A 24,271-nucleotide genomic window follows, 5' to 3' on the forward strand; every position below is an offset into this window, starting at 1 on the left:
TGATCTTGGGGTGAATTAATTACAAAATCTGATTTACAGTGGAAAATTGGCATTCGTCGAGCCTCATTTGGGAACAAGAATGTGCTTGAAAACACATTTGATTTTATTTCGGGAGTGCACATGGGGGGTACTTACACCATAGGCTAAGCAAGGTCATGTGGAAGTTATATTTGTAGCCAATCTGCGGAAAGAAAACAAAACTGTTTTGACATGAAGGCCAAACACCTCAGTCATTACACATCTGTTTTCATTTACCTGCAAATGATTCTGTTGCTTCTTAAAGCAGATTTTAGGACTTGCATGTGTTGGCAAGGTGCAAATTCATTGCTCTTAATGTCAAGAAAAGCTCCATTCTCCGAAAGAAACCGGTGCTGCCCTATTCATGTTTGATTTGCTTTAGTTAAATTCAGGATTCAAGATCAGAATTTGAGCAGTCACACTGAACCTCTGCCCAATTGCACCTCCGTCCGTCCATCCATCCATTCATCCATCCATCCATCATCCATCTATCCAACCATCAAGTTACTGCTGGGGTTGAGTTGCAGGGTCACCAGATTGAGCAGGGAAGCCCAGACATTCATTTCCCCCAACAACTTCATCCATTCTTCTGGCGGGGGGGAGGGGGGGGGGCGTGAGAGACAGTCTCTCTAGTGTGTCCTGGGCTGTCCCTGGGGCCTCCTCCTGGTATGACAAGCTTTGAACACATCAGCAGGTAGGCGTCCAGGAGGCATCCTGATCAGATGCCCGACCACCTCATCTGGCTCCCCTCGAGACAGAGAAGCAGCGGTTTGACTCTAAGCACCTCCCAGATACCTACACTTCTCAACCTAACTATCGGGGATAAGCCAGACGCGCTGCGGACGAAAGTACTTGTATCCGCAGGCTTGTTCTTTCGGTCTTTGGGCAGGATCTCATCCTCGACTCACAGAGAGCACGCTACCCTTTTCCAACTGAGGACCATGACATCAGATTTGGAGGTGATGATTCTCATCCCAACCGCTTCACACATTGCTGTGAACTGCTTCAGCCATAGTTGATCATGGTCTGACATCGGAATCACATCAACTGCAAAAAATGAGTGTAATACTGAGGTCGCCAAACTGGACTCGCTCAGCGCCTCAGCTGTATATATTAATTCTGTTTAGGTCATGAACAGCAGCCGTGACAAAGGACAGCCTTGCCAGAGTCTAACTTTGATTAGAAACTACTCTGACTTGCTGTGGGCAATGTGGTGCAAACGGCTCATATTGAAATGTCTAGTTCCACATAGTCCTGAGCCCCCTCTCCAGGACTACGAACACCTGCTCCAAGTCCACAAAGCATATGTTGACTGGTTGGGGCAAACTCCTTTGTTCCCTCCAGAACCCTGCTGAGCATGTCCGCTGCTCGTCCACTATTCCATGGTCAGGACGAAAACTTCGAAACCACCTCTATAGCCGTCCGAAATAGATCTTACCAGGGAGGCTGAGGAGTGTAATCCCTTGGCATGTTACAATTGGCATGTTGCGTCTATATTTTTGTTTAGTGTATGTACTGTAGAGCATCATAAACAATTAATGGATGCCTGGAGTGATTTACTGTCATAATATATGACCAAGTATCCTAAATTAGATCAAATCCCCACATATTTTCCAAGTAACCCTAAAAAACACATTCCTCCCTACTCATTTCATCGGATTACTCTTTTACAAACATCCTCCTAAATTATCAAGAATACCCGCTGCCCAAAAAGGAGCTGTTCTTTCATCCCCTGACATTTACTGTCAGTCTTTTGAACAGGCCAGAACTAAAGTCCAGGTATGTCTGTATATATCCATCTGCTGCCTGTGTTGCTGTTGTAGCTACAGGTGACAGTTATAACTGTGCCGGAGTCCCTAATCCCTCTTTGATTGGCTGCTCACGTACAGTATCTGTCTTTGATCATTATCTTCAAAGCATGTCCGCTATGACTCGTGTTAATCATTCATCAGATTCCTCTTGGGTGCTATCAGTAGTTTTTTTGGCATCTGATCCGCAAAGAACAAACGTAGCATTTCCACTAATTCGTCCACCCTCCTACCCAAATAAGGATTGCAGAAAACGACCTACAGACTGGCGGCTCGCCAAATCTTTCGGCGTGCACAGGTCACTGAAGTCAGTGGAGAGGAATGTGTGTTAAACATGACACACTGTGGAGGAAGTACAACCCCCTGAACCTCCCGGTCGTGAGATAAAACAGGCAATCAAGAGTGCTGCTGTTTGTTTGTTTGTTGCCTTTGTCTCCACTGTTATCGGGGACTGCTGCTGTCTCTTTTTATTTCAGGCTCGGAAATGTGTCACTGTTTTCATAAAATGAGTAAACACCTGTGTCTGACATTAAGCTGGGGCCTCATCCGTCCGTTTCAGGAGATTTCTTCATATAGTGTGCACCATTACTATTTGTGCTTTTTAGTGTATTAGGAATCTACTCAAAAGGATCAATTTACTCATCTTCAACATTTAAGATGTTCTCCGTGTCCTGTTTATCAGTGTCAAGCTGGACTCGGGGGTGCCAAACATCCAGCCCCAGCGCCCCCGGTGGACCCGATATGTCTGCGAGTGTTCTTTTCTTTTGTCGTTCCTATTTGTGATTAATTGATCTGTCAGATACTTGGTAGGAAACAATAACAGGAACTGTAAACTTAGAATTCTTCCTGCGTGTCACACTTTGAAAGATTATTATTAATGTATGCGACTCTTTCATTTCCGTTGGTTGGCCTAAAGTTATTACTAATGAGTCAACTTTTTCGAGGGCTTTAAATAGTTGATACAGCCAACAGATTGGTGACTTACTTTTTGTCTTTGCCTTAACATTTTATTTATTTTTTTAACGTAGCAGTGCAGCAAAATAATTTGAGACCACCCAAATTAAGCCACCCCTTCTGTATTTGACGCTGTTCCAACCGGTCATGCAATTAACCCAGTCGGACACAAATAACCCAAATAAGCAGTCTTGTACCCATCTGAGACATGTTGCGTATTATTTGTTGGATTTTGTCTATTTTTTACCTCTAAGGCCGTCGACTGCTCCTATTTTCTCTTTTCTTGCAATCATAAATCCCCTCAACTGCGTGCGTTAGATTGAAACAAGGGGGCCATTACCTTTAACATTCCTTCCTATGAACACCTCATTAGTTGTGCTTTCTTTGTTAATTTTTATTGTTTCCCTCTTGCAGGTATTCAAAATGTTTTAAGCCTGTTTTGTGCAATACTGACCGAGCACAAAGTTTTGTTCCACTCCACGAGTTACCAGAGGCTTGGGGAGGCGTGTCGCGCTTTGGAAGCTCTTATGTTTCCCCTCAAATACAGGTGAGTGTATGCACTGCCACTCTGTTCGTTATGTTTATTTAGTGCCACTATTTTATCCGACTGTTGAAGGGCCATTAGTATTGTGATTTGCCCCTGTGTTTTTTTACAACGTCTTGAAATACGTATATTTCGGCCCACCGCACTCATAATTATTTATATTGGCAGATCCAGTTTTTCATACACCCGGTGGTGCAAGCACCCGTTGCTGCCAACCCTTGCTCTAATACCGTATCTGGCTATAAGCTCATCAAAATGTATTTAAATATTTGCCAAATTAGGGCTGGTCATTTTGCTGTAATTGATGATATTCCAGTCATGATGATGATGTTATTACAAAATATCTGCACATTGTCTGCGTTCTCATGAATTTACTCATTTGAGATTTCTTGTGAAGGCCTTTGAAATAAACACATTTCTCTGCTGAGAACTGGGAAGGTGCTTTGTGATGCACTTGTTTGTTAAATTTCCTTTATCTTAGTCTTGCTTGAAATACAATCTGTGTTTTTTGTATGCATATATCTGTAGTTATCCCTATATCCCCATCCTGCCGTCACGTCTACTGGAGGTGCTCAGCTCCCCGACTCCCTTTATCATCGGCGTGCACTCCATGTTTCAGAGTGAAATCCAGGAGCTGGTGAGTACAGAATAACTTGTAAATGTGATGATACAATGTTTACAGTTTCACAAGCACTTTAGTTTGTCAGCAATTAATCTACCCTTGTAGAGTATATATTTGGCTGCTTCTCCAACGTGTTGCATCTAGCAATAAAAGCACCTGCCTGACATGTCAGTATTTCATGTGTCAACAGTTGGATGTCATCATCGCAGACCTTGATGGAGGCACAATAAAAATCCCAGAGTGCATCCACTTGTCTCTACTTCCTGAACCTCTTCTCAGCCAAACACAGGCGGCCTTGTCATTGGTAAGCATGTGCATGCCAACATCTTCATTCATTTTTCCATTTGACTCTGTTCACACTCTCAGGACTGTCCAGACGTACTCACGAAAATCTTGTAAAATTTGTCGGCAACACTGTTGGGATAAGCAATGACTGGGGAAAAGAACATTTGATTACTAGAATTTAAACTCACACCAAATGTGCTTAGTCTCACATTGAAATCTTTTTAAACATTTTCGTAGTGTGCTGATATACTTGGAAAATTGTCATGTGCAAGGTCTGGCCTCTTCTAGGTATTGCATCCTGATCTGGAGATTGCAGACAATGCGTTCCCTCCACCTCGCACTGCACCCTCCAACCTCAAGTTGTTGGTAAGTCAGCATCATGTCACATGCGCTCCCTTTGCCCATAATTTGACATCTTCCTCCCCCTTGAGGAGGATATTACTGCTTTCAATAAAAGGCTTCTTATCTCGAAAAGGTCACAATCGGAGATTCCGCATCAACTGACTGTTATCTAAACCTGCTGATTAATTTATAATCAAGTGATGTTGCTTCATATTTTTTTCGGGGTGAATGTGTTGTGTGAATGTGTCAGGACAAGGAGGTGAGGGCTGTCTTTCTCAGGCTGTTTGCACAACTCTTCCAGGGCTACAGGTCATGCCTGCAGCTCATTCGCATCCATTCCGAAACTGTGATTCACTTTCACAAGGTAAGATAACAAACAGCAATTCCTGTGCAAAGTGTTCTAAAACATAGTTTTCCTGCTAGTCCCCGCCTGATCAAACCTTTTTAGCAACTGCTTTCCATAAAGATTTTCCTGTAATCTTCCAGGAATGATCAGTAAAAGGACCAACTGCTTTCTATAAAGATTTTCCTGTAATCTTCCAGGAATGATCAGTAAAAGGACAAGCATGTGTGTCCCTAAAATGTGACAAATTTGGTATTTTATTTTTGTCTGAGGTGTTCCCATTTTTAACTCCAGAACATGTCATCATCATCAAAGTACCCCACATGGATTTTGTTATAATCGTGCTCAGTTTCTTTTCCCTGAAATGAACCCATTCAGTACCAGCCAATTCTAGACCAAGTCTGAAAAGACGTTTAAAAACGTCTTTGGGAGTGAATGAGTTAGTGAATGAGTGGGTAACATTTGAGTGAAAGAAAATAATGATACCTCAATTAAATGGCTTCTTCGGTACATCTATTTCTGTTATACAAGAGCTTATACTTGATTACAACATTGCAGCGATTGTTCGAAAGATAATAGGTCAAATATCCTGTAGTTATACACTAACCTGCTGCTTTGTATCAATGCCAGCAGTATATCATTGTTCATGTATGTGCAGTGTTGTAATTGTTCTAATTCTGACATTGTCCAGACTGCCTTTCTAGGCCAGCGGGGCCTCATTGAGAACGATTTCATCACTAAAGTCTTGGATGGCATGGCCTTCGCTGGGTTTGTCTCTGAGCGTGGTCCGCCTTACCGAGCTTGTGATCTCTTTGATGAGGTAAACCACCCCAAACCCCGGGCCACGCCTCACCCTGCTCAAATTGAGATAAGCTGTAGAAACGTCTTAAACAGTACACCTATATTGGACTTGTTTTAGTATTGTTGTTGCTTTCTAACTAGAGGATCCATTCTTGTAACTATAGGTTCTTCGAGAACGTTTTGCAGTTGTTATTTTACTTTTATTCTGTGTGTGTTCATAGCTGGTGGCCTTAGATATTGACAAATTTAGGGAAGAAGATCTCAACCCTGTCAAGCTGCAGAGACGCATCAGGGAACTCTCCGAACAACTATACAGAAATGTGAGAATGGCAACTTTGTTTTTGTAATGAATATGAAGCATGAACAAGTTTGGGGGGGAAAATAGATAAACAATAAAAAAGAACCTTCAACCTTTCCCCGTTGGTGGATTTGTCTCAAAACCAGTCGGGACCGACAATCTTAAATAATAAATTTGTTCAATATTTTGAAACAAAAATCTTCATGTGTGCGGGAAGCCAAGTTCTTCTGAGCATGTTAACTTCGCGAACTGTGATGTGACACAATTTAGCCAATCAAAAATAACTCTGATAAACTAGGAGAGTGATATCTCACCTCAATCTGTGTGCGTGGGGCACTGTGCTGAGATTATCTGAGCACCCTGCAAACAATATGACCAAAACTCTGAAATGCCTGATTTATTTTTTTCTTTGTGTGGGGTCTGACAATGATAAAAAAAAATCCTGGGGGAAATTCTGTGTACTCAGTTTCAGGAAAGTCAGATTAGCTCAATGCTAACAAACAATACAAAATGCTGTAGATGGGCTCATTAATACAATCTGGGTTGGCAGTGTAATACTCATTAAATACTGTAATGGGTATTTGTAAGCAAATTGTTGAGCAACTGATACAGACAGATAATATAAAAATACTAACAGGCATATATTGTTTATCCGCTGCAAAAAATGAATCATATTCCTGCCGTTTACTGACAAATTACCACTGTACTGTATATTCATATGTCTACATTATACTGCCCCTGATGGCCAAGGTGAGTACACCAGAAGGAGCAGTACGATGTCCAAAACCAAAATAGTGGCAAAAACTGTGAAATTAATTCCATTCTATTTAATCATGTCATTACCGTATGTTTTAATAAAGTACAATATTACATACTATGTTCTTTTTTGAAAAACACAATTTGAACCAATCTCTTTTTTTTCAATGGATGCTACAGCTTCTTGTTGACTTTGAAACTTGGCTTGTAGCCGACGTGTGCACATTTCGAGCATGACGTCTCTGATCCTCTGGTTAAAGGACACTTTCATCTCAAACTGCTTCAAACAACAAAGTGTGTGATGGAAAAGTGGTTACGACTGCACGACTGTCCGTGTTTTATGTTATGTGTTGTGTTTATTATTTTACTTTATGTTAACTGTTTTGTTAAGCTCTTTGTTACAGCTGCCGCTGTTGTGAAAGCGCTATATAAATCAGCATGTTGTAATGTATTGTAATTTTGTTCTTTTTGGGGATAAAGGCTTCAGATGATTACTGGCATTACGGTGCATTTCATCTGGAAAGTTGGTTTGACATACGAGTGTTTTAATTTACGAGCATGGTCATTTCTTCATGGACTAAATTAATCTCAACGGACCACTGTATATGATTTTAAAACTGTATGCTGGTCAGTCTCTTCATACTTTGGTATTCCTTTTGCATGTGTTTTCACTAGGAGATTCCAAACCCACACTTGACATTCCAGAAAGTGCCCAGACCATCAGAGGGATCACACCTCCGAGTGCACCAAATACCTTTCCCCCTGTTGGGTGACGACCAAGTGGAGAAGCTACTGCAGGAGGGTCTGGCCAAACACACCAATGTCCCTCCATTAACACGGCTGGAGAAAAAGTGTGTTGTACCTGCTGGTCCTCCTGTTGGTATGACCACCTACAGTATCCTACAGTATATAACTATGATGATACGAGAACACTTTGTGAATATTAATGTTTGAATTGATTCCTTGCTTGTTTTTTTTCAGTGTCCATTATGGGAAAGACTGCCTCTGTGTTTAACAGTGCTCGCAGGCTTGAAGTAGTCAAGAGCTGCATAGCCTTCATCTTTGAAAACAAGATCCTCGAGACGGAAAAGGTTCAGTGTTCAATAATTTAATTTGCTTCACAAGATGTATGATGGATTGGTATATTTATCCCCCAGATTAGTGGTTGTCAAACCTTTTACACCTATACACACCTAATACCAGTTTTAAAAACCTTTCTCTCTGCAAATCCCACCATCGTGAGCAACATTAAAATAATGTAGCGCAGAAGCATCGAAAACAAGACAGGTTTCATTGACCCCCCCCCAAAAAACCCCAAAACCCATGTGTTTAATATTACTGTGAAGGTGGGATGATTAATGGAAGTAATTAGTTGTCATATTAAGGTAATTAATTTTGATAATCTATTTATCTTTCGGATACCTTTTTTATTTTAAAATTGTCCAAATCAATGTAAACAGTATAGATCAGGGGAGCCCAAACTTTTTGGACCGAAGATCTACTCGATCAACTAACCTCACGGGATCTACCCTTTCCCGCACGCGCGCGCCCGCACACACACACACACACAGAAACACACACACACACACGCGCGCCATGATGAAAAACAGCCTGAAACTGAGGCATGCGATGCACTTTTGCAGCTTGTTAACTATTGTAGCTCACATGTACAGTTTTAAAGTGCTTCCCTGGGCCCTCCGAGATTCCTATTCTTTGCCCGTGCCCTCGGTGAATTGTACATGAAGCAAACTCTGAATGAGAATAATGACGATAAAATATAGAGGGCAACAGCTCTGATCACACGCTGCAATTGCAGACTGCTGAGCGCAAACAACCTCCGGTGACGTACTCATGCGCCACCGTAAATTCAAGATTTACCTGCTTTATTTTATTTTTTATTTTTATTTTTTTTGTGTGAAAATGAGACTGAGGATGATTAGGGTGCAGCGTACATTAACACAAAAATATTACTAACATGTACAAAAACACACAAATGGTTGTTTTTTTTTTTTCTCCTCGACACTCCTCGGATCTACTCGGTACTGTCTTAGATCTACCGGTAGATCAGGATCTACCTAATGGGCACCTCTGCTATAGATTCTCAGATTTCTGTAGCCATTCATGTTTGGTTGGTATTGTTCAGTAATGAGTCATTTAAACTACATTGCACATAAAAGATAAGTACAAACTGCCTTTAAGTATGCAAAATTACGTTTAAAAAAACCACATCTAATGGTTCAGTGTAAAATTGGATGTTTAACATGCCACAAGAGGAAGCTCACGGAGCACTGGCGGTATCCATACCACACTTCGAGAATCACTCTCCTTGATTTTATGTACTTTTTAACAGTAACAGTAACTGGTAATTAGTGGTTTGTTGCCAATTTTCTTGAGCAATAGATTATTTCACTATTAAGGTAAATTAGTCCATCCTGTGTGTTTTAACAGACGTGCAGGTTGTGTCACAAACTGGGACGAAGGCAAAACTACAGCACTTATTTGCTTTTTATGTTGGCTGTTGGCCAGTTTTGTATCCTACTGACTTTATATACGTATATGTTTTATAATAAGAGCCTCCATCTCGCTGTTTATGTAAGAATGCATACCATTTATACTGTGCACCGTCAGAGGGCCTATAAAACTTTGACACATGGTCTGAAAAAACAATGGGTCTCGACCCAAGGGAATGTGCATACTGCTATTGCAATCACTGAATTTACAGTAAAGTAGTCATGGTTCATCCTGCTCATCAAAATTAAACTACAAAAGATTCTGTTTAAATGACACTTTCTAAAGACCACAGATCTATTCCAAAAATGAACTGCATTACATTAGATTATTAACCACCATGGCAGACACTGCGGTGATATAAGATAAGATGAGAAAACCTTTATTTGTCTCACAATGGAGAAATTCCCAATTTATAGCAGAAAATTATGAAAGGGAGAAGATAGAAGACAAAAAGTATTTACATAAATATAAAATATAAATATAAGCACATTAAAAATGGTTGAGTGGGGGTGAGTCCAGGTTTTCGTTATATTAATCGGTCAGTCATTTTTTTCACACTTATTATTCTTGTTATTCCTGATATGGCTCATCAAATCTGGTTGTTCTACATTAATTACAGTCTCAGGAAGTTCTTCGCCAACCCTGTCTCTGTCCATCATCTCCCTCTAAACAGACTCTTCCTGCTGCTCTGCGGGCACTCAAAGGCAAAGCAGCTCGCCAGTGTCTAACTGAGGAGCTAAGTCTTCATGTTCAGCAAAATCGGGCCATACTGGACCACCAGCAGTTTGACTACATCATTCGGATGATGAATTGTGCCCTGCAGGTAATTCCCACAATTTGTCCCAATCACTTTTCAAACAGTAACCTCAGCTGGCCAGCAATCAAATACCTAAACCTTTTTCTTCTCCTGAAAATGGCCACACTTTGCTATTCTTCAACTTTGCCAAATGACTGATGATTACAGTGGTATTGCATCAAAAATAAACAAGAATGACATACCGGTACATTAATTATTGACATAAATGAAATAAATTTCTCTGTCATTTTTTCTTACCGAAGACATCCCTCCCCCACCCCCCCATAGGATACAGTTTATCTTTTTTCTTTGTGGGGTGGGGTTGGGCAGGTGGTTGCAAGGCTACTACTGGGTAGCGCACTGGCCATGCCTAGGTTCCAATAACAGTACCCGAATTGCCAAGAGATTCCATGAACATACTTGTCTATTAGACCACACTAAGAGGAGATTTTTACCTCACTTTGCTGCAAGGTTAATGAGACGAGAGCATATTGAGGAAAACATATTTGGAATGATTCTTCACCCGAAACTGCCCTAAAAATGTTCTTGCCTATTTTGTTGATGCAATTGTATTTATTTTGACTCAGATGAGTGTTGTTAGCCACTACTTGTTTGTTTTTGCACTAAAAAAGAATGCATCTACCCCACATTTTTCCCCGACCTCTTACATAAAATCATTTTGAGGTAAAAATAACCACGATTTATGGTTGTGGATCCATCCAGAAAGGAAATCAAAACAGGAAAATACTTACAATGTCCTCAGCTTTTAAGCAAAAGCAGTGTCAGAGAAGCACAATTGTACACAAGACCTACTGTCCATGGTTCCCCTTCCTCCTGGTTTTATCTTTCCTGTATTCTACAGTTGTTTACAATGTGTCGTAAGAATGAGTCCAATAATGGTGCTCATTGTTTATATTAGACAGCTTTTTTGTCTCTTCTTGGTGCCATCATGGTCAAAACAAGTGTCAAAATCAGTTCTCTGTGTGTTGTTTGTGTAGTCCTGAAAGAGACTGAGGCTTCATTCAGCTAAAGCAGCCAGATCTTTATTGCTTATGCTTAATTTTTACTGCCTAGAATCAACTCTTTCCCTGGATTTTAATCATGGTAAGCAGTCCCCAGTGTACATTTTTCATGGAGTGACTTTGGATTCCAGTCATTTTTTAAAATACAAAGCCAATTAATCTTGGAAGCTGCTCTGGGCATGAACACAAAGTTATTGCCATGTGACAAAAATATTGATTGGCAGGAGCATTCTCACCTGCTGACTGGATTATACTGAACTGGGCTTAATGTACTGACTTCCTTAAACAGTATACTTTACTATCATAGAGTTGTAAAGTATGCAAGAATAAGTTTGGGAGAATCACGTGCACTCCTGGCGTGCTGCTAAAACTCGTGACACACATTCAGATTTTACAATCTGGGTTTTTTTTTTTTCATTTCATTGGAGCCAGGCATCTGTTCTGAGCTCGTTTTTTATGGATTTCATGAGATGAGCCGAGAAAGGAATATAAATAGAATACTGGCGGTCAAGTTATTAGAACTTCACACCACCCTTTCTTGCAACACCGTGCCACATAACAGATTCGGGGTGATATTTTAGTTGTGTGTGGGTGTGAGAGAGAAGCAGAGGGATAAGGGGTTGAGTGTGACCGATCCTGTAAAAATGTTGCTGGCAATTATAGAACGATAGCATGATGCCTCATTAGGATTTCTGGCGTAACATGTATGTGACACATTGATTCACAATGACATCATCATGAGGAGGCCAATTATTTGTATTTAAACTTTTCCCCTCGGGGTAAATAACAGTTTTGGTTTGTGGTTGTAGTCAGTGTTCAGAAGGTTTTTCAGGTTCAAGTGTTGGCCTGTGAAACAAAACTGTACAGTAAGTCAAATGTCTGCATATTTGAGTCAGGTTGATTTAATTTGCATGTAGGGATGCACCTTGTGATTGGCAGTAAGAGTTTTACAATGTTTTTTCCTGTTGAAACAAAGGATGTTATCCTTTTCTGTGCTTCTGCTATGAATCACCCAAAGTAACACGCCTTACTGACGCATTTGAGCCAATTGCACATTAAGTTGTGTGTGCATGCACACCGGTCAGTGCTCCTGCTCTCCACAGTACACAAGCCATGTGGGGGAATGGGGCCTGCTGTGGATGTATCCTGGCATCCCAACCATTTCCTGTGAGATAGGATTATTAGCCCTCTGTGCTCTGCTCTCTCATGGCCCAGCGCATCATCTTAGTTAAAAAACACACTCTAAATGGCAGTTTTAAAAAACACACCCTGAATGGCAGTTTACTCGGAGAGGGGATTACGGTGAGAGGTTCATCTGGCCACAGTGCAGCTGAAGCCATATGTCCCACATGACGGTGAAGCAAAAAGTGGGCATGTTCCACACAGATGTTCAGAGAAAATTGATCTCACTGTTGTCTTGGCGCAGACATACTCGAGGCACCCCATGTTCAGCTCAATCAGTTGGATGTCCAGTGTGGCCAGGTAAACATCTGTTGAAATCAGATTTCAAAACTCAATACACCACAGAGGTCAACTATGTGGCCTTCTTTTCCTTTCTTTTTTAGCTCACATATTTTTATGGAGTATATGTGCGTAAAAGTGCCTTTACGTGTGCATTCCAGACACATCACTTCATTCCAGCAGATTTCCTGGATAGTGTCTCAGGAAGTTTCCCTTTGTTCACTTCCTGCATCATTTTTGTCGCATGCTTGAGTTCCTTTTTTGCGCTCGCTGCATGGCGTACGTGTCTGAGGCCGAATAGCCAAGTTAGTCATCATAGCCGTGAAGAGTTCCCGCAGCTTCAAGGGGGAGGAAAAGACTGGTGAAAAGTACAGTAAATAATGGGAGGAAAATGAGACAGTGGGGTGTCGTAGTGGCCAGAAACACAAGGCTACACATTACAACAAGTTCTTGTCTGGAAATCCTTGACACCCCGAATAAATTAGCATGTAGTCTCAAACCTGCATGCAGTGAATCCATTAGTGGCATTGCCTTCAATACCTTGCTAATTTTCCTTATCCCTCTAGATAATCCGTTTTCACTTCACTTTGGGTTTATTCTGAGCCACTTTGTAGATTGTAATGGTTATCTCCCTGTGAGTTTATCTAGAAAGCTTTTGTGCTGTCGCTACTCATCCAGTCTGCTTTGAGGAGATTGTAGGTGATAATGAAGTATGCTGAACACAATGCCATATATTGACATGTGGCATTTTAGAATCCAACAGATGTTTAGGCTGCATATGTATTGTATATACGTTATAAAAAAATATACCTGTATCTATACTTTTTATGACACAATTTCCAAATGTGGTGTTTGGGGTTATTTGAGTCAACCAAGATATTTTATGTGCGTCTGGATTATAAATTACCACCTCCTACTGGCATCCAACTTCCCCGTATATTCTGTTTGTTGATTTCATCATCTGAAAAGTTTAGTTGCAAAGAAAAGCAGCAACATTTCAGAACACATGATCGATGACAATGAAGGCATTCTATTCTAGAAAGATTAGAGGCATCGTAGTTTGGCTTGCTAGATATTCACTCATTACCTGTGTTTTTCCGACCGGGAACTGCAGTGACCTGCAGCATTGTTCCCTATACCGGTAAACAATGCTCTGATGCCGCTCCAAGGTGGAACTTTTTATCGCAGCCCCAATAGCACAAAAGACAAACGCATGTGACGAGCAAAATAAAACAAATGTGTGTTACTTAGACCATGCATGGGCCAGGCAGGCTTTCATGTGTAGCTGTTGCACTTATGTTTTGCATTTTCGCTCCTCTGTACATTCTTCTTTTGGTCTTCTGTTCTTGAGCAATGATGGCAACAGGGGGCCCCATTACAGACCACTATCAGAGAATGCTGCATTCTTCACCTTATGCTGTGAACTCTTGATTTCCCAATGTGTGCCTGTGTTTACGCAGATACTTTTTCATGACTTTCAAAATAAATGCTCATACTTTTTTTAGGGTTATGAGGTACGCGACCAGGTCAAAATCAGTGTATGGTATTACTTTTGTTTCTTCTGGCTGAATTATCCCTAAGTCCAGTTGCTTATCCTGATGTAGCTTAGCATCAATAAGTACCAATTTCCTGTGATTTAAGTACATTTGGAGTCCGACTTGCATCCTTTTCTCCTGTGCTCATCAGGTTTTTTTTTTTTTTTTGGAGCCCCAAAGCTCCTGCTAGATGAATCTTCATGTACTTCCCATCCCAACAGTGTTCTCTTGAAACAGAGAAGAGTCACCTCTCTGACCCTGACCGAAACTAGAATACAGTGTGGACATGCCTGCCAAAGTGTTGAGCAGTTAGTTGTCATTTTTGTGACAGAAACACTGTATTGTATCCAGGTTATGCTGAACGTGTATAGAGTTAAGCCTAAAATGATCAATTCCCTGTGATTTTAGGATTCAAGACTTAGCATGTAGCCGACGTGTGCACATTTTGAGCATGACGTCTCTGATCCACTGGTTAAAGGACACTTTGATTCTCTCATCTTTCATCTCAAACTGCGTCAAACAACAAAGCGGGTGACGGAATAGTGGTTAGGACTGCACGACTGTCCGTGTTTTATGTTATGTGTTGTTTATTATTTTACTCTGTTAACTGTTTTGTGAAGCGCTTTGTTACAGCTGTCGCTGTTGTGAAAGCGCTACATAAATCAGCATGTATTGTATGGTATTGTATTCAAGTGGATATTTGTTGGATGGTTATTGTTTACCTAGAACATACCCAAGAATCTGTGAAGCGGCTAGAAGATTGTGAGAACATATTTTCATTTAAAGCAAATTATTATTATTGTTATTAGTACACTGTTGACATGCTGTGATGAGAAAAGGTTCCATGTCCAAAAATTCTTCATGCCGTTTCTCAAAAAGATTGTTCAAGATTCTACATTTCTAATTGATTCGAATGCTGGAGAAGATTCTATTAGACAGAGCCTTTTCAATGGTCAAGTTCAGTTTCCTCAAAATCTTTGATATTAATATTTTTTTTCAACTGGAAAAAGAATCAAAATGGCGAATAGTTTTTGATTGATATTTCTAACATAATTTTGCTCCATTTCCTCGTTTCATTTGTAGATAGACAGAGGAAATTTAATCTAAGCAAGAAGAAAAATTAGAAGATGAAAATTAGAATTAGAAGACGAAGGTGGTGCCCATGGTAAGTCATAAATCTGTCCACGAATGCAATGGGAGCATTCACGCAATTAGCGTAAATTAATATGCATGATATATTTGATATATCAGAGGTATGAATATAGATAATGCTATAAAAAAGGTGTTAACACGCAGAATATTTCTTAAATAGTACATGTTGTAATATGGTTAAACAGCCAAACGTTAGCCATTTGGTAAATATTGATTTGCAAATTTGGCCAAGATTAAATCGCTTTGGGCTAACATTTTCAGTTGGGTTCTGTGTTTTCGACAGTTTATTTTCCATAGCACCTCTATGATTGTTATTATTTTATTTTTTTTACTTTTTAAGTATACCTAGGGCCAATAAAAAAAAGATTGTAAAACCTAGCAAGTTTCCAAGACAGACGGACAAGCAGGTGCAAGGAGACACAACAAAAAAAAACTGCTGGCAGGGGTAACACTTATTTTGTCACTGAGGAAATATTTCCAACCATTCCTTGAAAATCATTGGGTCTATCTCGGCATGACCAGATGGCTCGGGGGGCCGTTTCACCCATTAGTGTTCATCACATTGATCATTCCCTTGTGTCGCATGCATGCTTGATGTCCAGATGGACAGAACATTTCTTAAGATATGGCTGAGGAGCATGTACACGATGTACAATGTCTTACTTTTCCTTTGCCAAAACATGCATACGCCCCCCAGCCCCCCACAGTGGTCCTGGTGTGTTTTGTGAGCTGTAACAGAAATACGTAACCTGTGACCTGCTGCGTCTTGCCCCACTCACACTTGTCCCCTGTTGTTTGACTTACAGGACTGTTCCAGCTCAGAAGAATACACCGTGGCTTCTGCACTGCTGCCACTGTCAACAGCTTTTTACAGAGTAAGTAGGTTCATTCAACACAGATGTGTGTTCCACGTCAGGCTTCTGTTTCGCTCATTTCACAGATAATGCATACAAAATGTTTTGGGTGGCACGTGTCGCTAAAACCACTTCCAGTCCTTTACATGCAGTAGGTTTGAGCTTTTAAGACATCCAACAATCATACATATTCACTTCAAAATGGTGCCCTGACTTCGAGTCTAATTTGTTCCATGGCCACTCTCGTAACAGTTATAGCATCATTGTCACAGTGGAGAACTGACTTGGACTTACTTTCCAAACCACACTGTCAGTGGAGAATAGCTTGCCATGGCTCATTACATGTACCCACGGCTTGTTGCTACGGGGACAGACACAATTGGCCACATTGCCATGATGTTGGGTACCAGTATTTTACCCTCTTGAGCTAGACTGAAACCGGAGTTGCACTTGTGCGCTACATGGCACATACTGTTCAGTTATTAACAAAGAAAATAAAAGCATTAAAAGAGAAGGCTTTCATTGATTGATGCCGGTTTAAAGATTTGAAAGCGTGTGGTTTCATAGGATTTTTGTTGGCCAGTGGATTATCACTAATAATTTCTTACTCGGCCTTGAAAGCCAATAAAGGAGACTCAAGCAGCATATACCACTGTTTTTGTTTTGGCAACTAGTTTTCGCCTTACCTAGTCGGTAAAAAGCAAAGCAAAGTCAGCCAAGAATACGCCCCCCCCCTCTCAAAAATAACACCAACAAATAGATTCTGTAAAAACTGGTGCAAGAGTCACCCGCTAGAACCAGGACATAAACAGAGATAAGTAATGGAGTGTCCAACAGTCACCATCTCCAACTACGCAGCATTTCCCAACCACTGTGAGCACTGTTGCCTTTTGGTACTTTTCCACCTCGCTTATAAATAAATCATCCCATTCTTTGCAACATTGTTTCATTTCTGTAACTTCATAGATTTTCAATTCTTAAGCTTTGGAGTGAGGTTAATGTCTGCACTTTGACTGGACCCTCACTTGTCTTTCCCCCTAGCCATTCTGTTTTCTTTTTTTCCCCCGCTTTTTTTTTTAGAGGGGGGGGCATCATTATCGTGTTAAATGTCTCTAAAATATGTTGGTACATGCAATACGTGGTTGTCTAAATCACTGCAAGTAGCCTAGATCTTGTGGCAGCGACATAAGCCCAACATATTTGGTTTGCGCCAATTGTGGTGCAGTGCATGATGGCCAGGCGTCTTCACTTCGGGCTCATATTTCCAAAAAGATTGCTTGGCAGGTCTTATGTGTGTGTGTGTCCCCCCCCCCCCTTAAGTTAAGACAGACCGCCATGTTCATTTTAGACACGAGAGACTTTCTCTTGGCAACCCTTCAAAAGAAGACACATGTTTCAACAACTATTTCTACACCGACTGAGATGTAGTGTTTGGGTTTATTTCAATGCATCATTAAATGTTTGGTTTATAGGGAAATTTAAAAGGACATTATATTCCTGGTTTAAATGATAAGGACATGTCCATTTTTGATGAAACTTTAATTTGGACAAATTATGTACTTTTGCAACAAAATCTGTACTGTACTAATTTCATCCATTTATATGATTCACTCATTTGTTTTTGAAGTCTTGTAGGAAATCTAAGATTATTTTCCCCCCCGAGCCCTCATGTCGGTTAAGATTGGAGGATGCCGTTTGTCAACAATGGACATGTGAAGACATTTTTTGTGATTCAGGGCCACATGAATAAATTTGACTTGACTCATATTTGTGAAATCACATTTTGCACATCTCCTTAACTTTATTTTGAAAAAGGAGCATGTTACAGTAAATGCACGCATGCATTGTAGCTCACAGTATTTATTGGCATGGGTGTGGGGAGAAAAAAATGGAATTTCATGTTTCATATGTTTGAGCACAAGTGTTTCGGATAATGGAGGGATGTTTCTATGGGTCTTAACCATCAAGACAAGAGTAATGAAATGAATTTGTTGAAACCACACTAGTTGTGTGAAATCATGAACAAATGTGATGATTTTGTAGTTGTCATTTCCCTTTACTTACATTTGGAATGTTTGAAGACAGTTTGTCTTTAACTCTAGTACAAAAGTCACATTCGGGAGTCCAAATTCGCCCTGTTTTCGCCTTGTTGTTATCGGCGATGCTATCCACAAAAATCTCATGTATATTCCTCAAGCCAAGCATCATGGGAGTGTTTTGGTTTGTTTCCATATGTTGACGCTTACAGCTGATGTTATTGACCCACAGTCTTCGTTCATTCCCAAAACGCCTCTGCTTTTCGGCCGGCGTCCCCTGACTCTTCTAACATACTGTACATTGCAGATCATGCTTGTTTTGCAATAGAAGAAAGTACAAATGCATGTCCAAAATATGCCGTTGCATTTTGCATGCGTGCTTGCCAGTTGGTAAAGTTCATCTAGGTTTCATCTAACCACAGTCACCCTTTATTAGATGCAATCAGTGAGTTTTGTCGAGCTGCACATTTCCTCTGGCCTTTATTATGTAAAGATTAAGAGTGTTGAATTGGAGAGGACAAGGCATCACCGACATTTGTAGATATCTTTGTTTTGCATAATATTCAATCGATTTGAATGTGCCACAGTAGATGCCTTTGTTCTTCTGGGTGCAGTGTATTTTATCCAAGCAGATCAAAGGAATTTGATGACCCACTCTGGCGGAGCACTCTGCTGTGAGTTGGGGGAGTTGGCGGGGCATTTTACTCCAGCATGTCCTCGTGCGCAATGTGATGCACTGGTTGATCCTTGTGCAACTCCAAAAATGTTCAACTTCTGGTTTACTTAATCTATGTTTACCTTCTTTTGGAACATTTACGTTACTTGTACAATGTGTGATTACACAGTTATGTTCTATCGGCGGGTTTGTTTATGATTCTGACTTTCATTATTATCTTATATATTTAATTTTTTTCCTCAGGAGATTATGTGCCAGGCAATTATGTATTTCCATAGAGGGAGAAATAATTACTTTTTTTTTCTCTGCCATTTGGGAATTCTGAATTTCTTCCCAGTACTTTTTCTGCCTAAAGGCTGGTGACATATTAGGTTCGATTCAGCATTTTCAGCAACAACATGCACCATCACTCATTACCCGCGAGACATACTTGACGTGATGTCCCGTCAGTGCTTGAAGGCTACTTACTGGTTGTCATAAATTGGACCTCAGGACCGTAACCCTCAAGTTAAAAACAAGATCACAGATCCTGAGAGCCACTTTACCATTACACACAATTTTTCCCTTGCATCTCCTTTTTATTTTTCATTTTTGGCTTGTTTTTACCCCTCTCTCAAATGTACATTCCACGCACCACAAGTCGAGTACCTCAGCCAGATGGGTCTGATAGGAGTATACTCCCCTTTTTCGCTTTAACTTGATTTCCTTCCCTCCTCCCTCTCTATTATTCTCCCTTTCCCCATCTCCCGCTTTGCCATATGTCTTGTGAGTGTCTTGCTATATTCGGAAGAGATGACCTAGGTCAAAATGACCTGCACATATCCGAAGAGTCAAAAAAACACCCAGGCTGAGTATAGACAGCATAGACGCGTCACGAACACCGCCCCTGCACACAAATACACTCGCGCATCTGCTTTTGGAAACGTAGCATGTAGCACAGAGAGGTGTTCCAGCGCTTCTGACTGGGCCCCCCTGCTGTTCATATTTACCTGTTTGTTTGTAATTGAGTCTCTTTCATCCTTAAATCTTAAATTTAACTTGTCTGTGCAGAATCTAGACTACAATGCAATCCTCTTTTGCATGCACTGTCATCTTTGGTCTCAGTGCAGCCTTCAAATTATTTTTGACCGCAGAAGTTGAGCTCTTTTTTTTTCTTTCTGAAACGACTTCGCAATGACTTATTGTATTTCCCCAGTGTGGGACTAATAAAAGATATCTTATTTAGGCTGATGATGGGACATTTTTGTTGCTCTCACTGTGGCATTATAGAGAACAGAGCATATTAGTCGTAGTGTATTAATTTAAACAAATTATATGAAAGTGCAGTAGGTGTAGTTATATTCCAGAGGGAGAAGAAACAATATGAAGCGCACAACATTTCTCACTCTTGACAGGAGTGAAAAGCCAGCATTTCCACAACTGTCTCCTGCCTAGCTTTCTGTGTGTAAGGGACTGTGAAGTTGACCCACTAATTTGCCAAGCTTCCGACTTGGTGTTCGAGACATGACAGACAAGATTGGTGTGGAGTTGAGCAGTGTTGAAAACAATAGTGGCTGTCAAAGTTGAACTTTTGCATCCTCTGTGTGAGCGTATATTTTTCGGACAAGACAGTGTTCCGCTTAGGGTTTACGGGGAACGTAATGGAAAAGTAGCATGAGATAAGTAACCACTTTGGCCTATGTAGAATTCCATCAAGATATTATGTTGTTAAAAGAATACTCTATATTTATACAAGTCCACCAGTCGAAAATTTGAACGCACTTTCTCATCGTAGTGTAACGCGCGTCCGAACGTTTGACGTTCAGTGTAAATCTTCTGTGATTTTTAAATTATTTTTGTTTAAAAAAATTCATTGAAGTCCTCACCTTTGTTTCTGATTCTCGAATAACGTTTGTTGTGTTGTGTGTAGTGTAAAACAAGAGGGGCACAAGGCTTTGTGTTGGGTGTTGCAGTAACATGTCGCTTTTGTTTTGTTTTTCTCCTCAGAGACTTGATTTATAAGTTTGTGGTCATCAGCTGCATTTTGGGCATAGTTTTATTCCGAGCTTAATTATCATGTTATTGTTATCACCGAATCCAATGAACTTGGATCCAACATAGTACGCATGAGGAACAGCAGTTGGAGGTTGTCAGTCTGTTGGCTTCAGGCCCATCGTAGAGGGATTAAAGCTGTTTTGTTTCTGCTGGTTGTAATTATATTAACCACCTCCGCTTCTCATAGTTGTGGATAAATAATGAAATAACAATTAAAAAAATAAAGAACAACAACAACAAATAAACACTGCTGAAATACCGGGGCGGGAAAGGAATCGTAAGCTGGTCTTTTAAAAAAACAACAAAAAACAGCGCCAGGTCTTAAAAGATCATCATCACACTGAATGAAGATGGACTGTTGTTTTGAGTCATGTTGGTCTATTTTATTTAGGTGTTACCAGAAGTTATATTGTGGTGTTCCAGAGTGGAAACCCAATTTAATGCCAGAAGCATTGTAAGTGCTGAATGTTCATCCCCCACTAGTTCTTAAAAAACAACAACAACAACAAAACACTAGCACAAAATATCCCGACCGGAAAAAAAGTGTCTGTTACCGCATGACCATGACCGTAACCTCAAAGCTTCACAGATTCTAATATGGATAATTGATTGATTTTCCTTGAAGTCATGACTGGTTCGACTCTTGTATTTGAGTGAAATGGCAAAACAAGAAGAGCTGTCAATGTCATCACATTGAAAAGAATAGTAGTCGTCGAAGCAATAGTTTCATTCTGAAGACCCTAGCTACTTATTTTAAATCAAAGGAGACCTGAGCTATGTGGTGGTTCTCTTGCTTACAATGGTCAGGCTCATTTTCATTGTCATTTAATGCTTTTTTGTCTTTTAGAAATTGGTTGCTGGGGTGAACCAGTTTGCCTACACCTGCATCCAGGACCACCCCATTTGGACCAACCAGCAGTTTTGGGAGGCCACTTTCTATGGCGAGGTCCAGAGCCAGATCAGAGCCTTGTACCTCAACAGCCCGGAGGAGAAGTGGGGCATCGCTGTCAGGTTGAAGGTAAAATGATGCCGTTGCTTGAGCTTGGATTTATCTGGAGTCTTATTTAGCTCCTCTCTTTTAATCCATGTTGGCGATCATGAAAAATCCGGGGGCACAATTTTACAAAGCTGTAACATGTTAAAATAACTTTGATAAGAGATTTTTGGTTGCTCTTGTCATTTCATTTAACACTTTGTTCAACTACATTAATTGGTTTTGAAGAAAGGTAGGACACTATTTTAAACTTTAAACTCTAAACTTACCATAAATTTGCAAAAAGGGCAGATGATTTCATACCAATTTCTGTCAGGCAGAAGTTTAAATGTTGAAAAAAACTTGAGAACAAATCTAAAATTCTTTTGAATACTTGAGCTGTCTGAGAAGTACTGTATCGTAAACCTTTGCTTCTTCCACACTCCACAGGAGCTCCGTGTCAGTATGTCGCCTCAAAATTCAAATTACTTTGGTGTGACAATAAGTGAAAGTAGGCAAGTCATTTGAGTAAGCCTGCATTGTTAAAAATAGATCGTTGTGATCCTTCAATAGTCAGCCACAATGATAATTGTGCGCAGGTTCATTTCTGCTTGTTACACTGCTTAGCTAATTTGGATTGTTCCGTTAACCTGCCATGCATGTTTTTGGAATGTGGAAGGAAACCGGAGTACCCGGCGATAATCCACTCAGGCACGGGGATGAAAAAAAATCAATTGATGAATCGATTACTTAAGATGATCGTATCGGCAGCTTAAAACCTGAATCGCAACATCCCTAGTAATAAGTGCAGATTGAACTTCAAATTGTATTGTTGAAAACTATTAAAAGAGAGAGTAGTATAGTTGTATTGAAATAATAGTTTTGGGGTTACCGACATAGCCTCTTTAGACATTTTTTATTATTTTTTTTAATTATAAGCTAACCGGTTGTCTGTTTTCTGCATGTAATATTTACTATTAAATCAGAGCTTTTTGTGAACTTACCTCAATTCTCTCAAACATTTCCTCTCCTACCGTTCATTGCCATCTTCCAGGATGTGGGCAGAGTGCCTGGAAAAGACGAGGAGCAGACAGCGATGGATCTGGCCGCCGAGCAGCTGCGCTTGTGGCCAAGCCTGAGCAAAGAGAAGCAGCAGGAACTGGTGAAGAACGAGGAGAGTACCATTTTCAGCCAGGCCATCCATTATGCCAGCCTCATGGTATACTTGCTAGTTCCTTTGGACACCAGCAAGAACAAGCTGCTTCGCAACACGCCCGCAGCCGACTGGGAGAGTGGAAGCAACAGCATCGTCACCAACAGGTGAGCAGGGAGAGGAAAGAGGTTGGTTCACTTTCTTGAGTTTACACGTTATTTTGTTTGAGCGGTGCTCTTATATAGTCGCATTAAACGGAATTATATATTTCCATATTGCCATTGTGAAAATGGCTGCTGCTGTGCCCATTGTTCTCAAGTCCCTCCCTCTGTCGCTCAACCCCTCTACCTGTTTTCTCTCTCTCTGTTTACCCTCTGTCCCTCTATTCTGTTTCTCCATCTCAACCCAACTTTTGCCGAGGCAGATGTTCACTGTCTGAGGTTTCTTCTTACGTTAGAGGGAGGTTTTCCCTGCCTCCATCACTAAGTGCTTTCTCGATGTGGTGTTCAGGTGGTTTTGGTGGTCTTGGACGTCATTCATTGGGCCACTTTGTACTAGAGGGTGACACGGGATTCCCACTTCCACAGAAAAAAATCCATCCTGTCCCAATCCCAGACCCATAGTATAAAAAATATATATATTTTAAAATCATCTCTCGTCCCCACTCCCAGTGAAAATGACCGTACCACTCCCATTTTGGATGTCAGCGATGTAAAAGAAGAAAAGACTAAAGTTACATTTTACTCATATATAACTGTTTGTCGTCCCATTTCTCCTCGTGGACTCACTCTTACTGTTTTGTGCAACACAGAAAAGAAAACAAATTTGTCTGCTCCCATGAACATTTTAAATCCCATCCGTCCCAATTCCATGATTAAAGGTAAAGTTGAGTCCCATCCCGTGGGAATTCTGCGGGATTCTTGTGACCTGTAGGATTCTTGAAAAAAAAGTAGTCTCTCTGTAAATCAACTAAAATCAAACAAAAGAGCAGTGATTATGCTTGCTGAACACTGTGAAGTAACTCTTCAAAGTGGCTAGCTTGTTGCCAGAAACCCTCGGATGAACACAGTGTTCTCATTTTGTTTGTGGTGTTTACCTATTTTTTTTCACCCAAATTTTGACGTTTCATTCTCAAAACTGCCTCGAGATGTAACATTTTATTTATGTTTTGAATTGTATGAGACAACAGCTGCAAAATTGTTTGGGTAGTCATTTTCCTTCATTGTTTTTTTTTTCCTCTCCATTGTGGCCCCAGACCGTTGCTTTTTATAGAAGACATTTGGATCCTGTCACTCAC

The 24,271-nt window shown here is 40.5% G+C and overlaps 2 protein-coding genes and 1 long non-coding RNA gene across 6 annotated transcripts in view; 2 read left to right on the forward strand and 1 right to left on the reverse strand.

Moving 5' to 3' along the window:
• The window catches only part of LOC127599620 (uncharacterized), a 115,673-nt gene extending 107,006 nt beyond the window's left edge, over positions 1-8,667 (reverse strand). The window contains exon 1 of the long non-coding RNA XR_007962153.1: positions 8,607-8,667. This is a non-coding gene — a long non-coding RNA (uncharacterized LOC127599620). The remainder of the gene's footprint in view (positions 1-8,606) is intronic.
• The window catches only part of lyve1a (lymphatic vessel endothelial hyaluronic receptor 1a), a 105,605-nt gene that overhangs the window by 75,539 nt on the left and 5,795 nt on the right, over positions 1-24,271 (forward strand). The window lies entirely within an intron of this gene.
• The window catches only part of sbf2 (SET binding factor 2), a 91,720-nt gene that overhangs the window by 44,695 nt on the left and 22,754 nt on the right, over positions 1-24,271 (forward strand). For all 4 annotated transcript variants that reach the window (XM_052063578.1, XM_052063579.1, XM_052063580.1 and 1 more), the window contains exons 7-19: positions 3,195-3,327; positions 3,853-3,961; positions 4,137-4,250; positions 4,520-4,597; positions 4,824-4,937; positions 5,608-5,736; positions 5,939-6,037; positions 7,447-7,651; positions 7,753-7,862; positions 9,956-10,105; positions 16,055-16,123; positions 21,696-21,866; positions 22,876-23,141. In XM_052063578.1, the coding sequence (XP_051919538.1) occupies positions 3,195-3,327; positions 3,853-3,961; positions 4,137-4,250; positions 4,520-4,597; positions 4,824-4,937; positions 5,608-5,736; positions 5,939-6,037; positions 7,447-7,651; positions 7,753-7,862; positions 9,956-10,105; positions 16,055-16,123; positions 21,696-21,866; positions 22,876-23,141 (1,747 nt within the window). The remainder of the gene's footprint in view (positions 1-3,194; positions 3,328-3,852; positions 3,962-4,136; positions 4,251-4,519; positions 4,598-4,823; positions 4,938-5,607; positions 5,737-5,938; positions 6,038-7,446; positions 7,652-7,752; positions 7,863-9,955; positions 10,106-16,054; positions 16,124-21,695; positions 21,867-22,875; positions 23,142-24,271) is intronic.

The sequence above is a fragment of the Hippocampus zosterae genome, chromosome 4, assembly GCF_025434085.1.
Source record: "Hippocampus zosterae strain Florida chromosome 4, ASM2543408v3, whole genome shotgun sequence".
Lineage (NCBI taxonomy): Eukaryota > Metazoa > Chordata > Actinopteri > Syngnathiformes > Syngnathidae > Hippocampus > Hippocampus zosterae.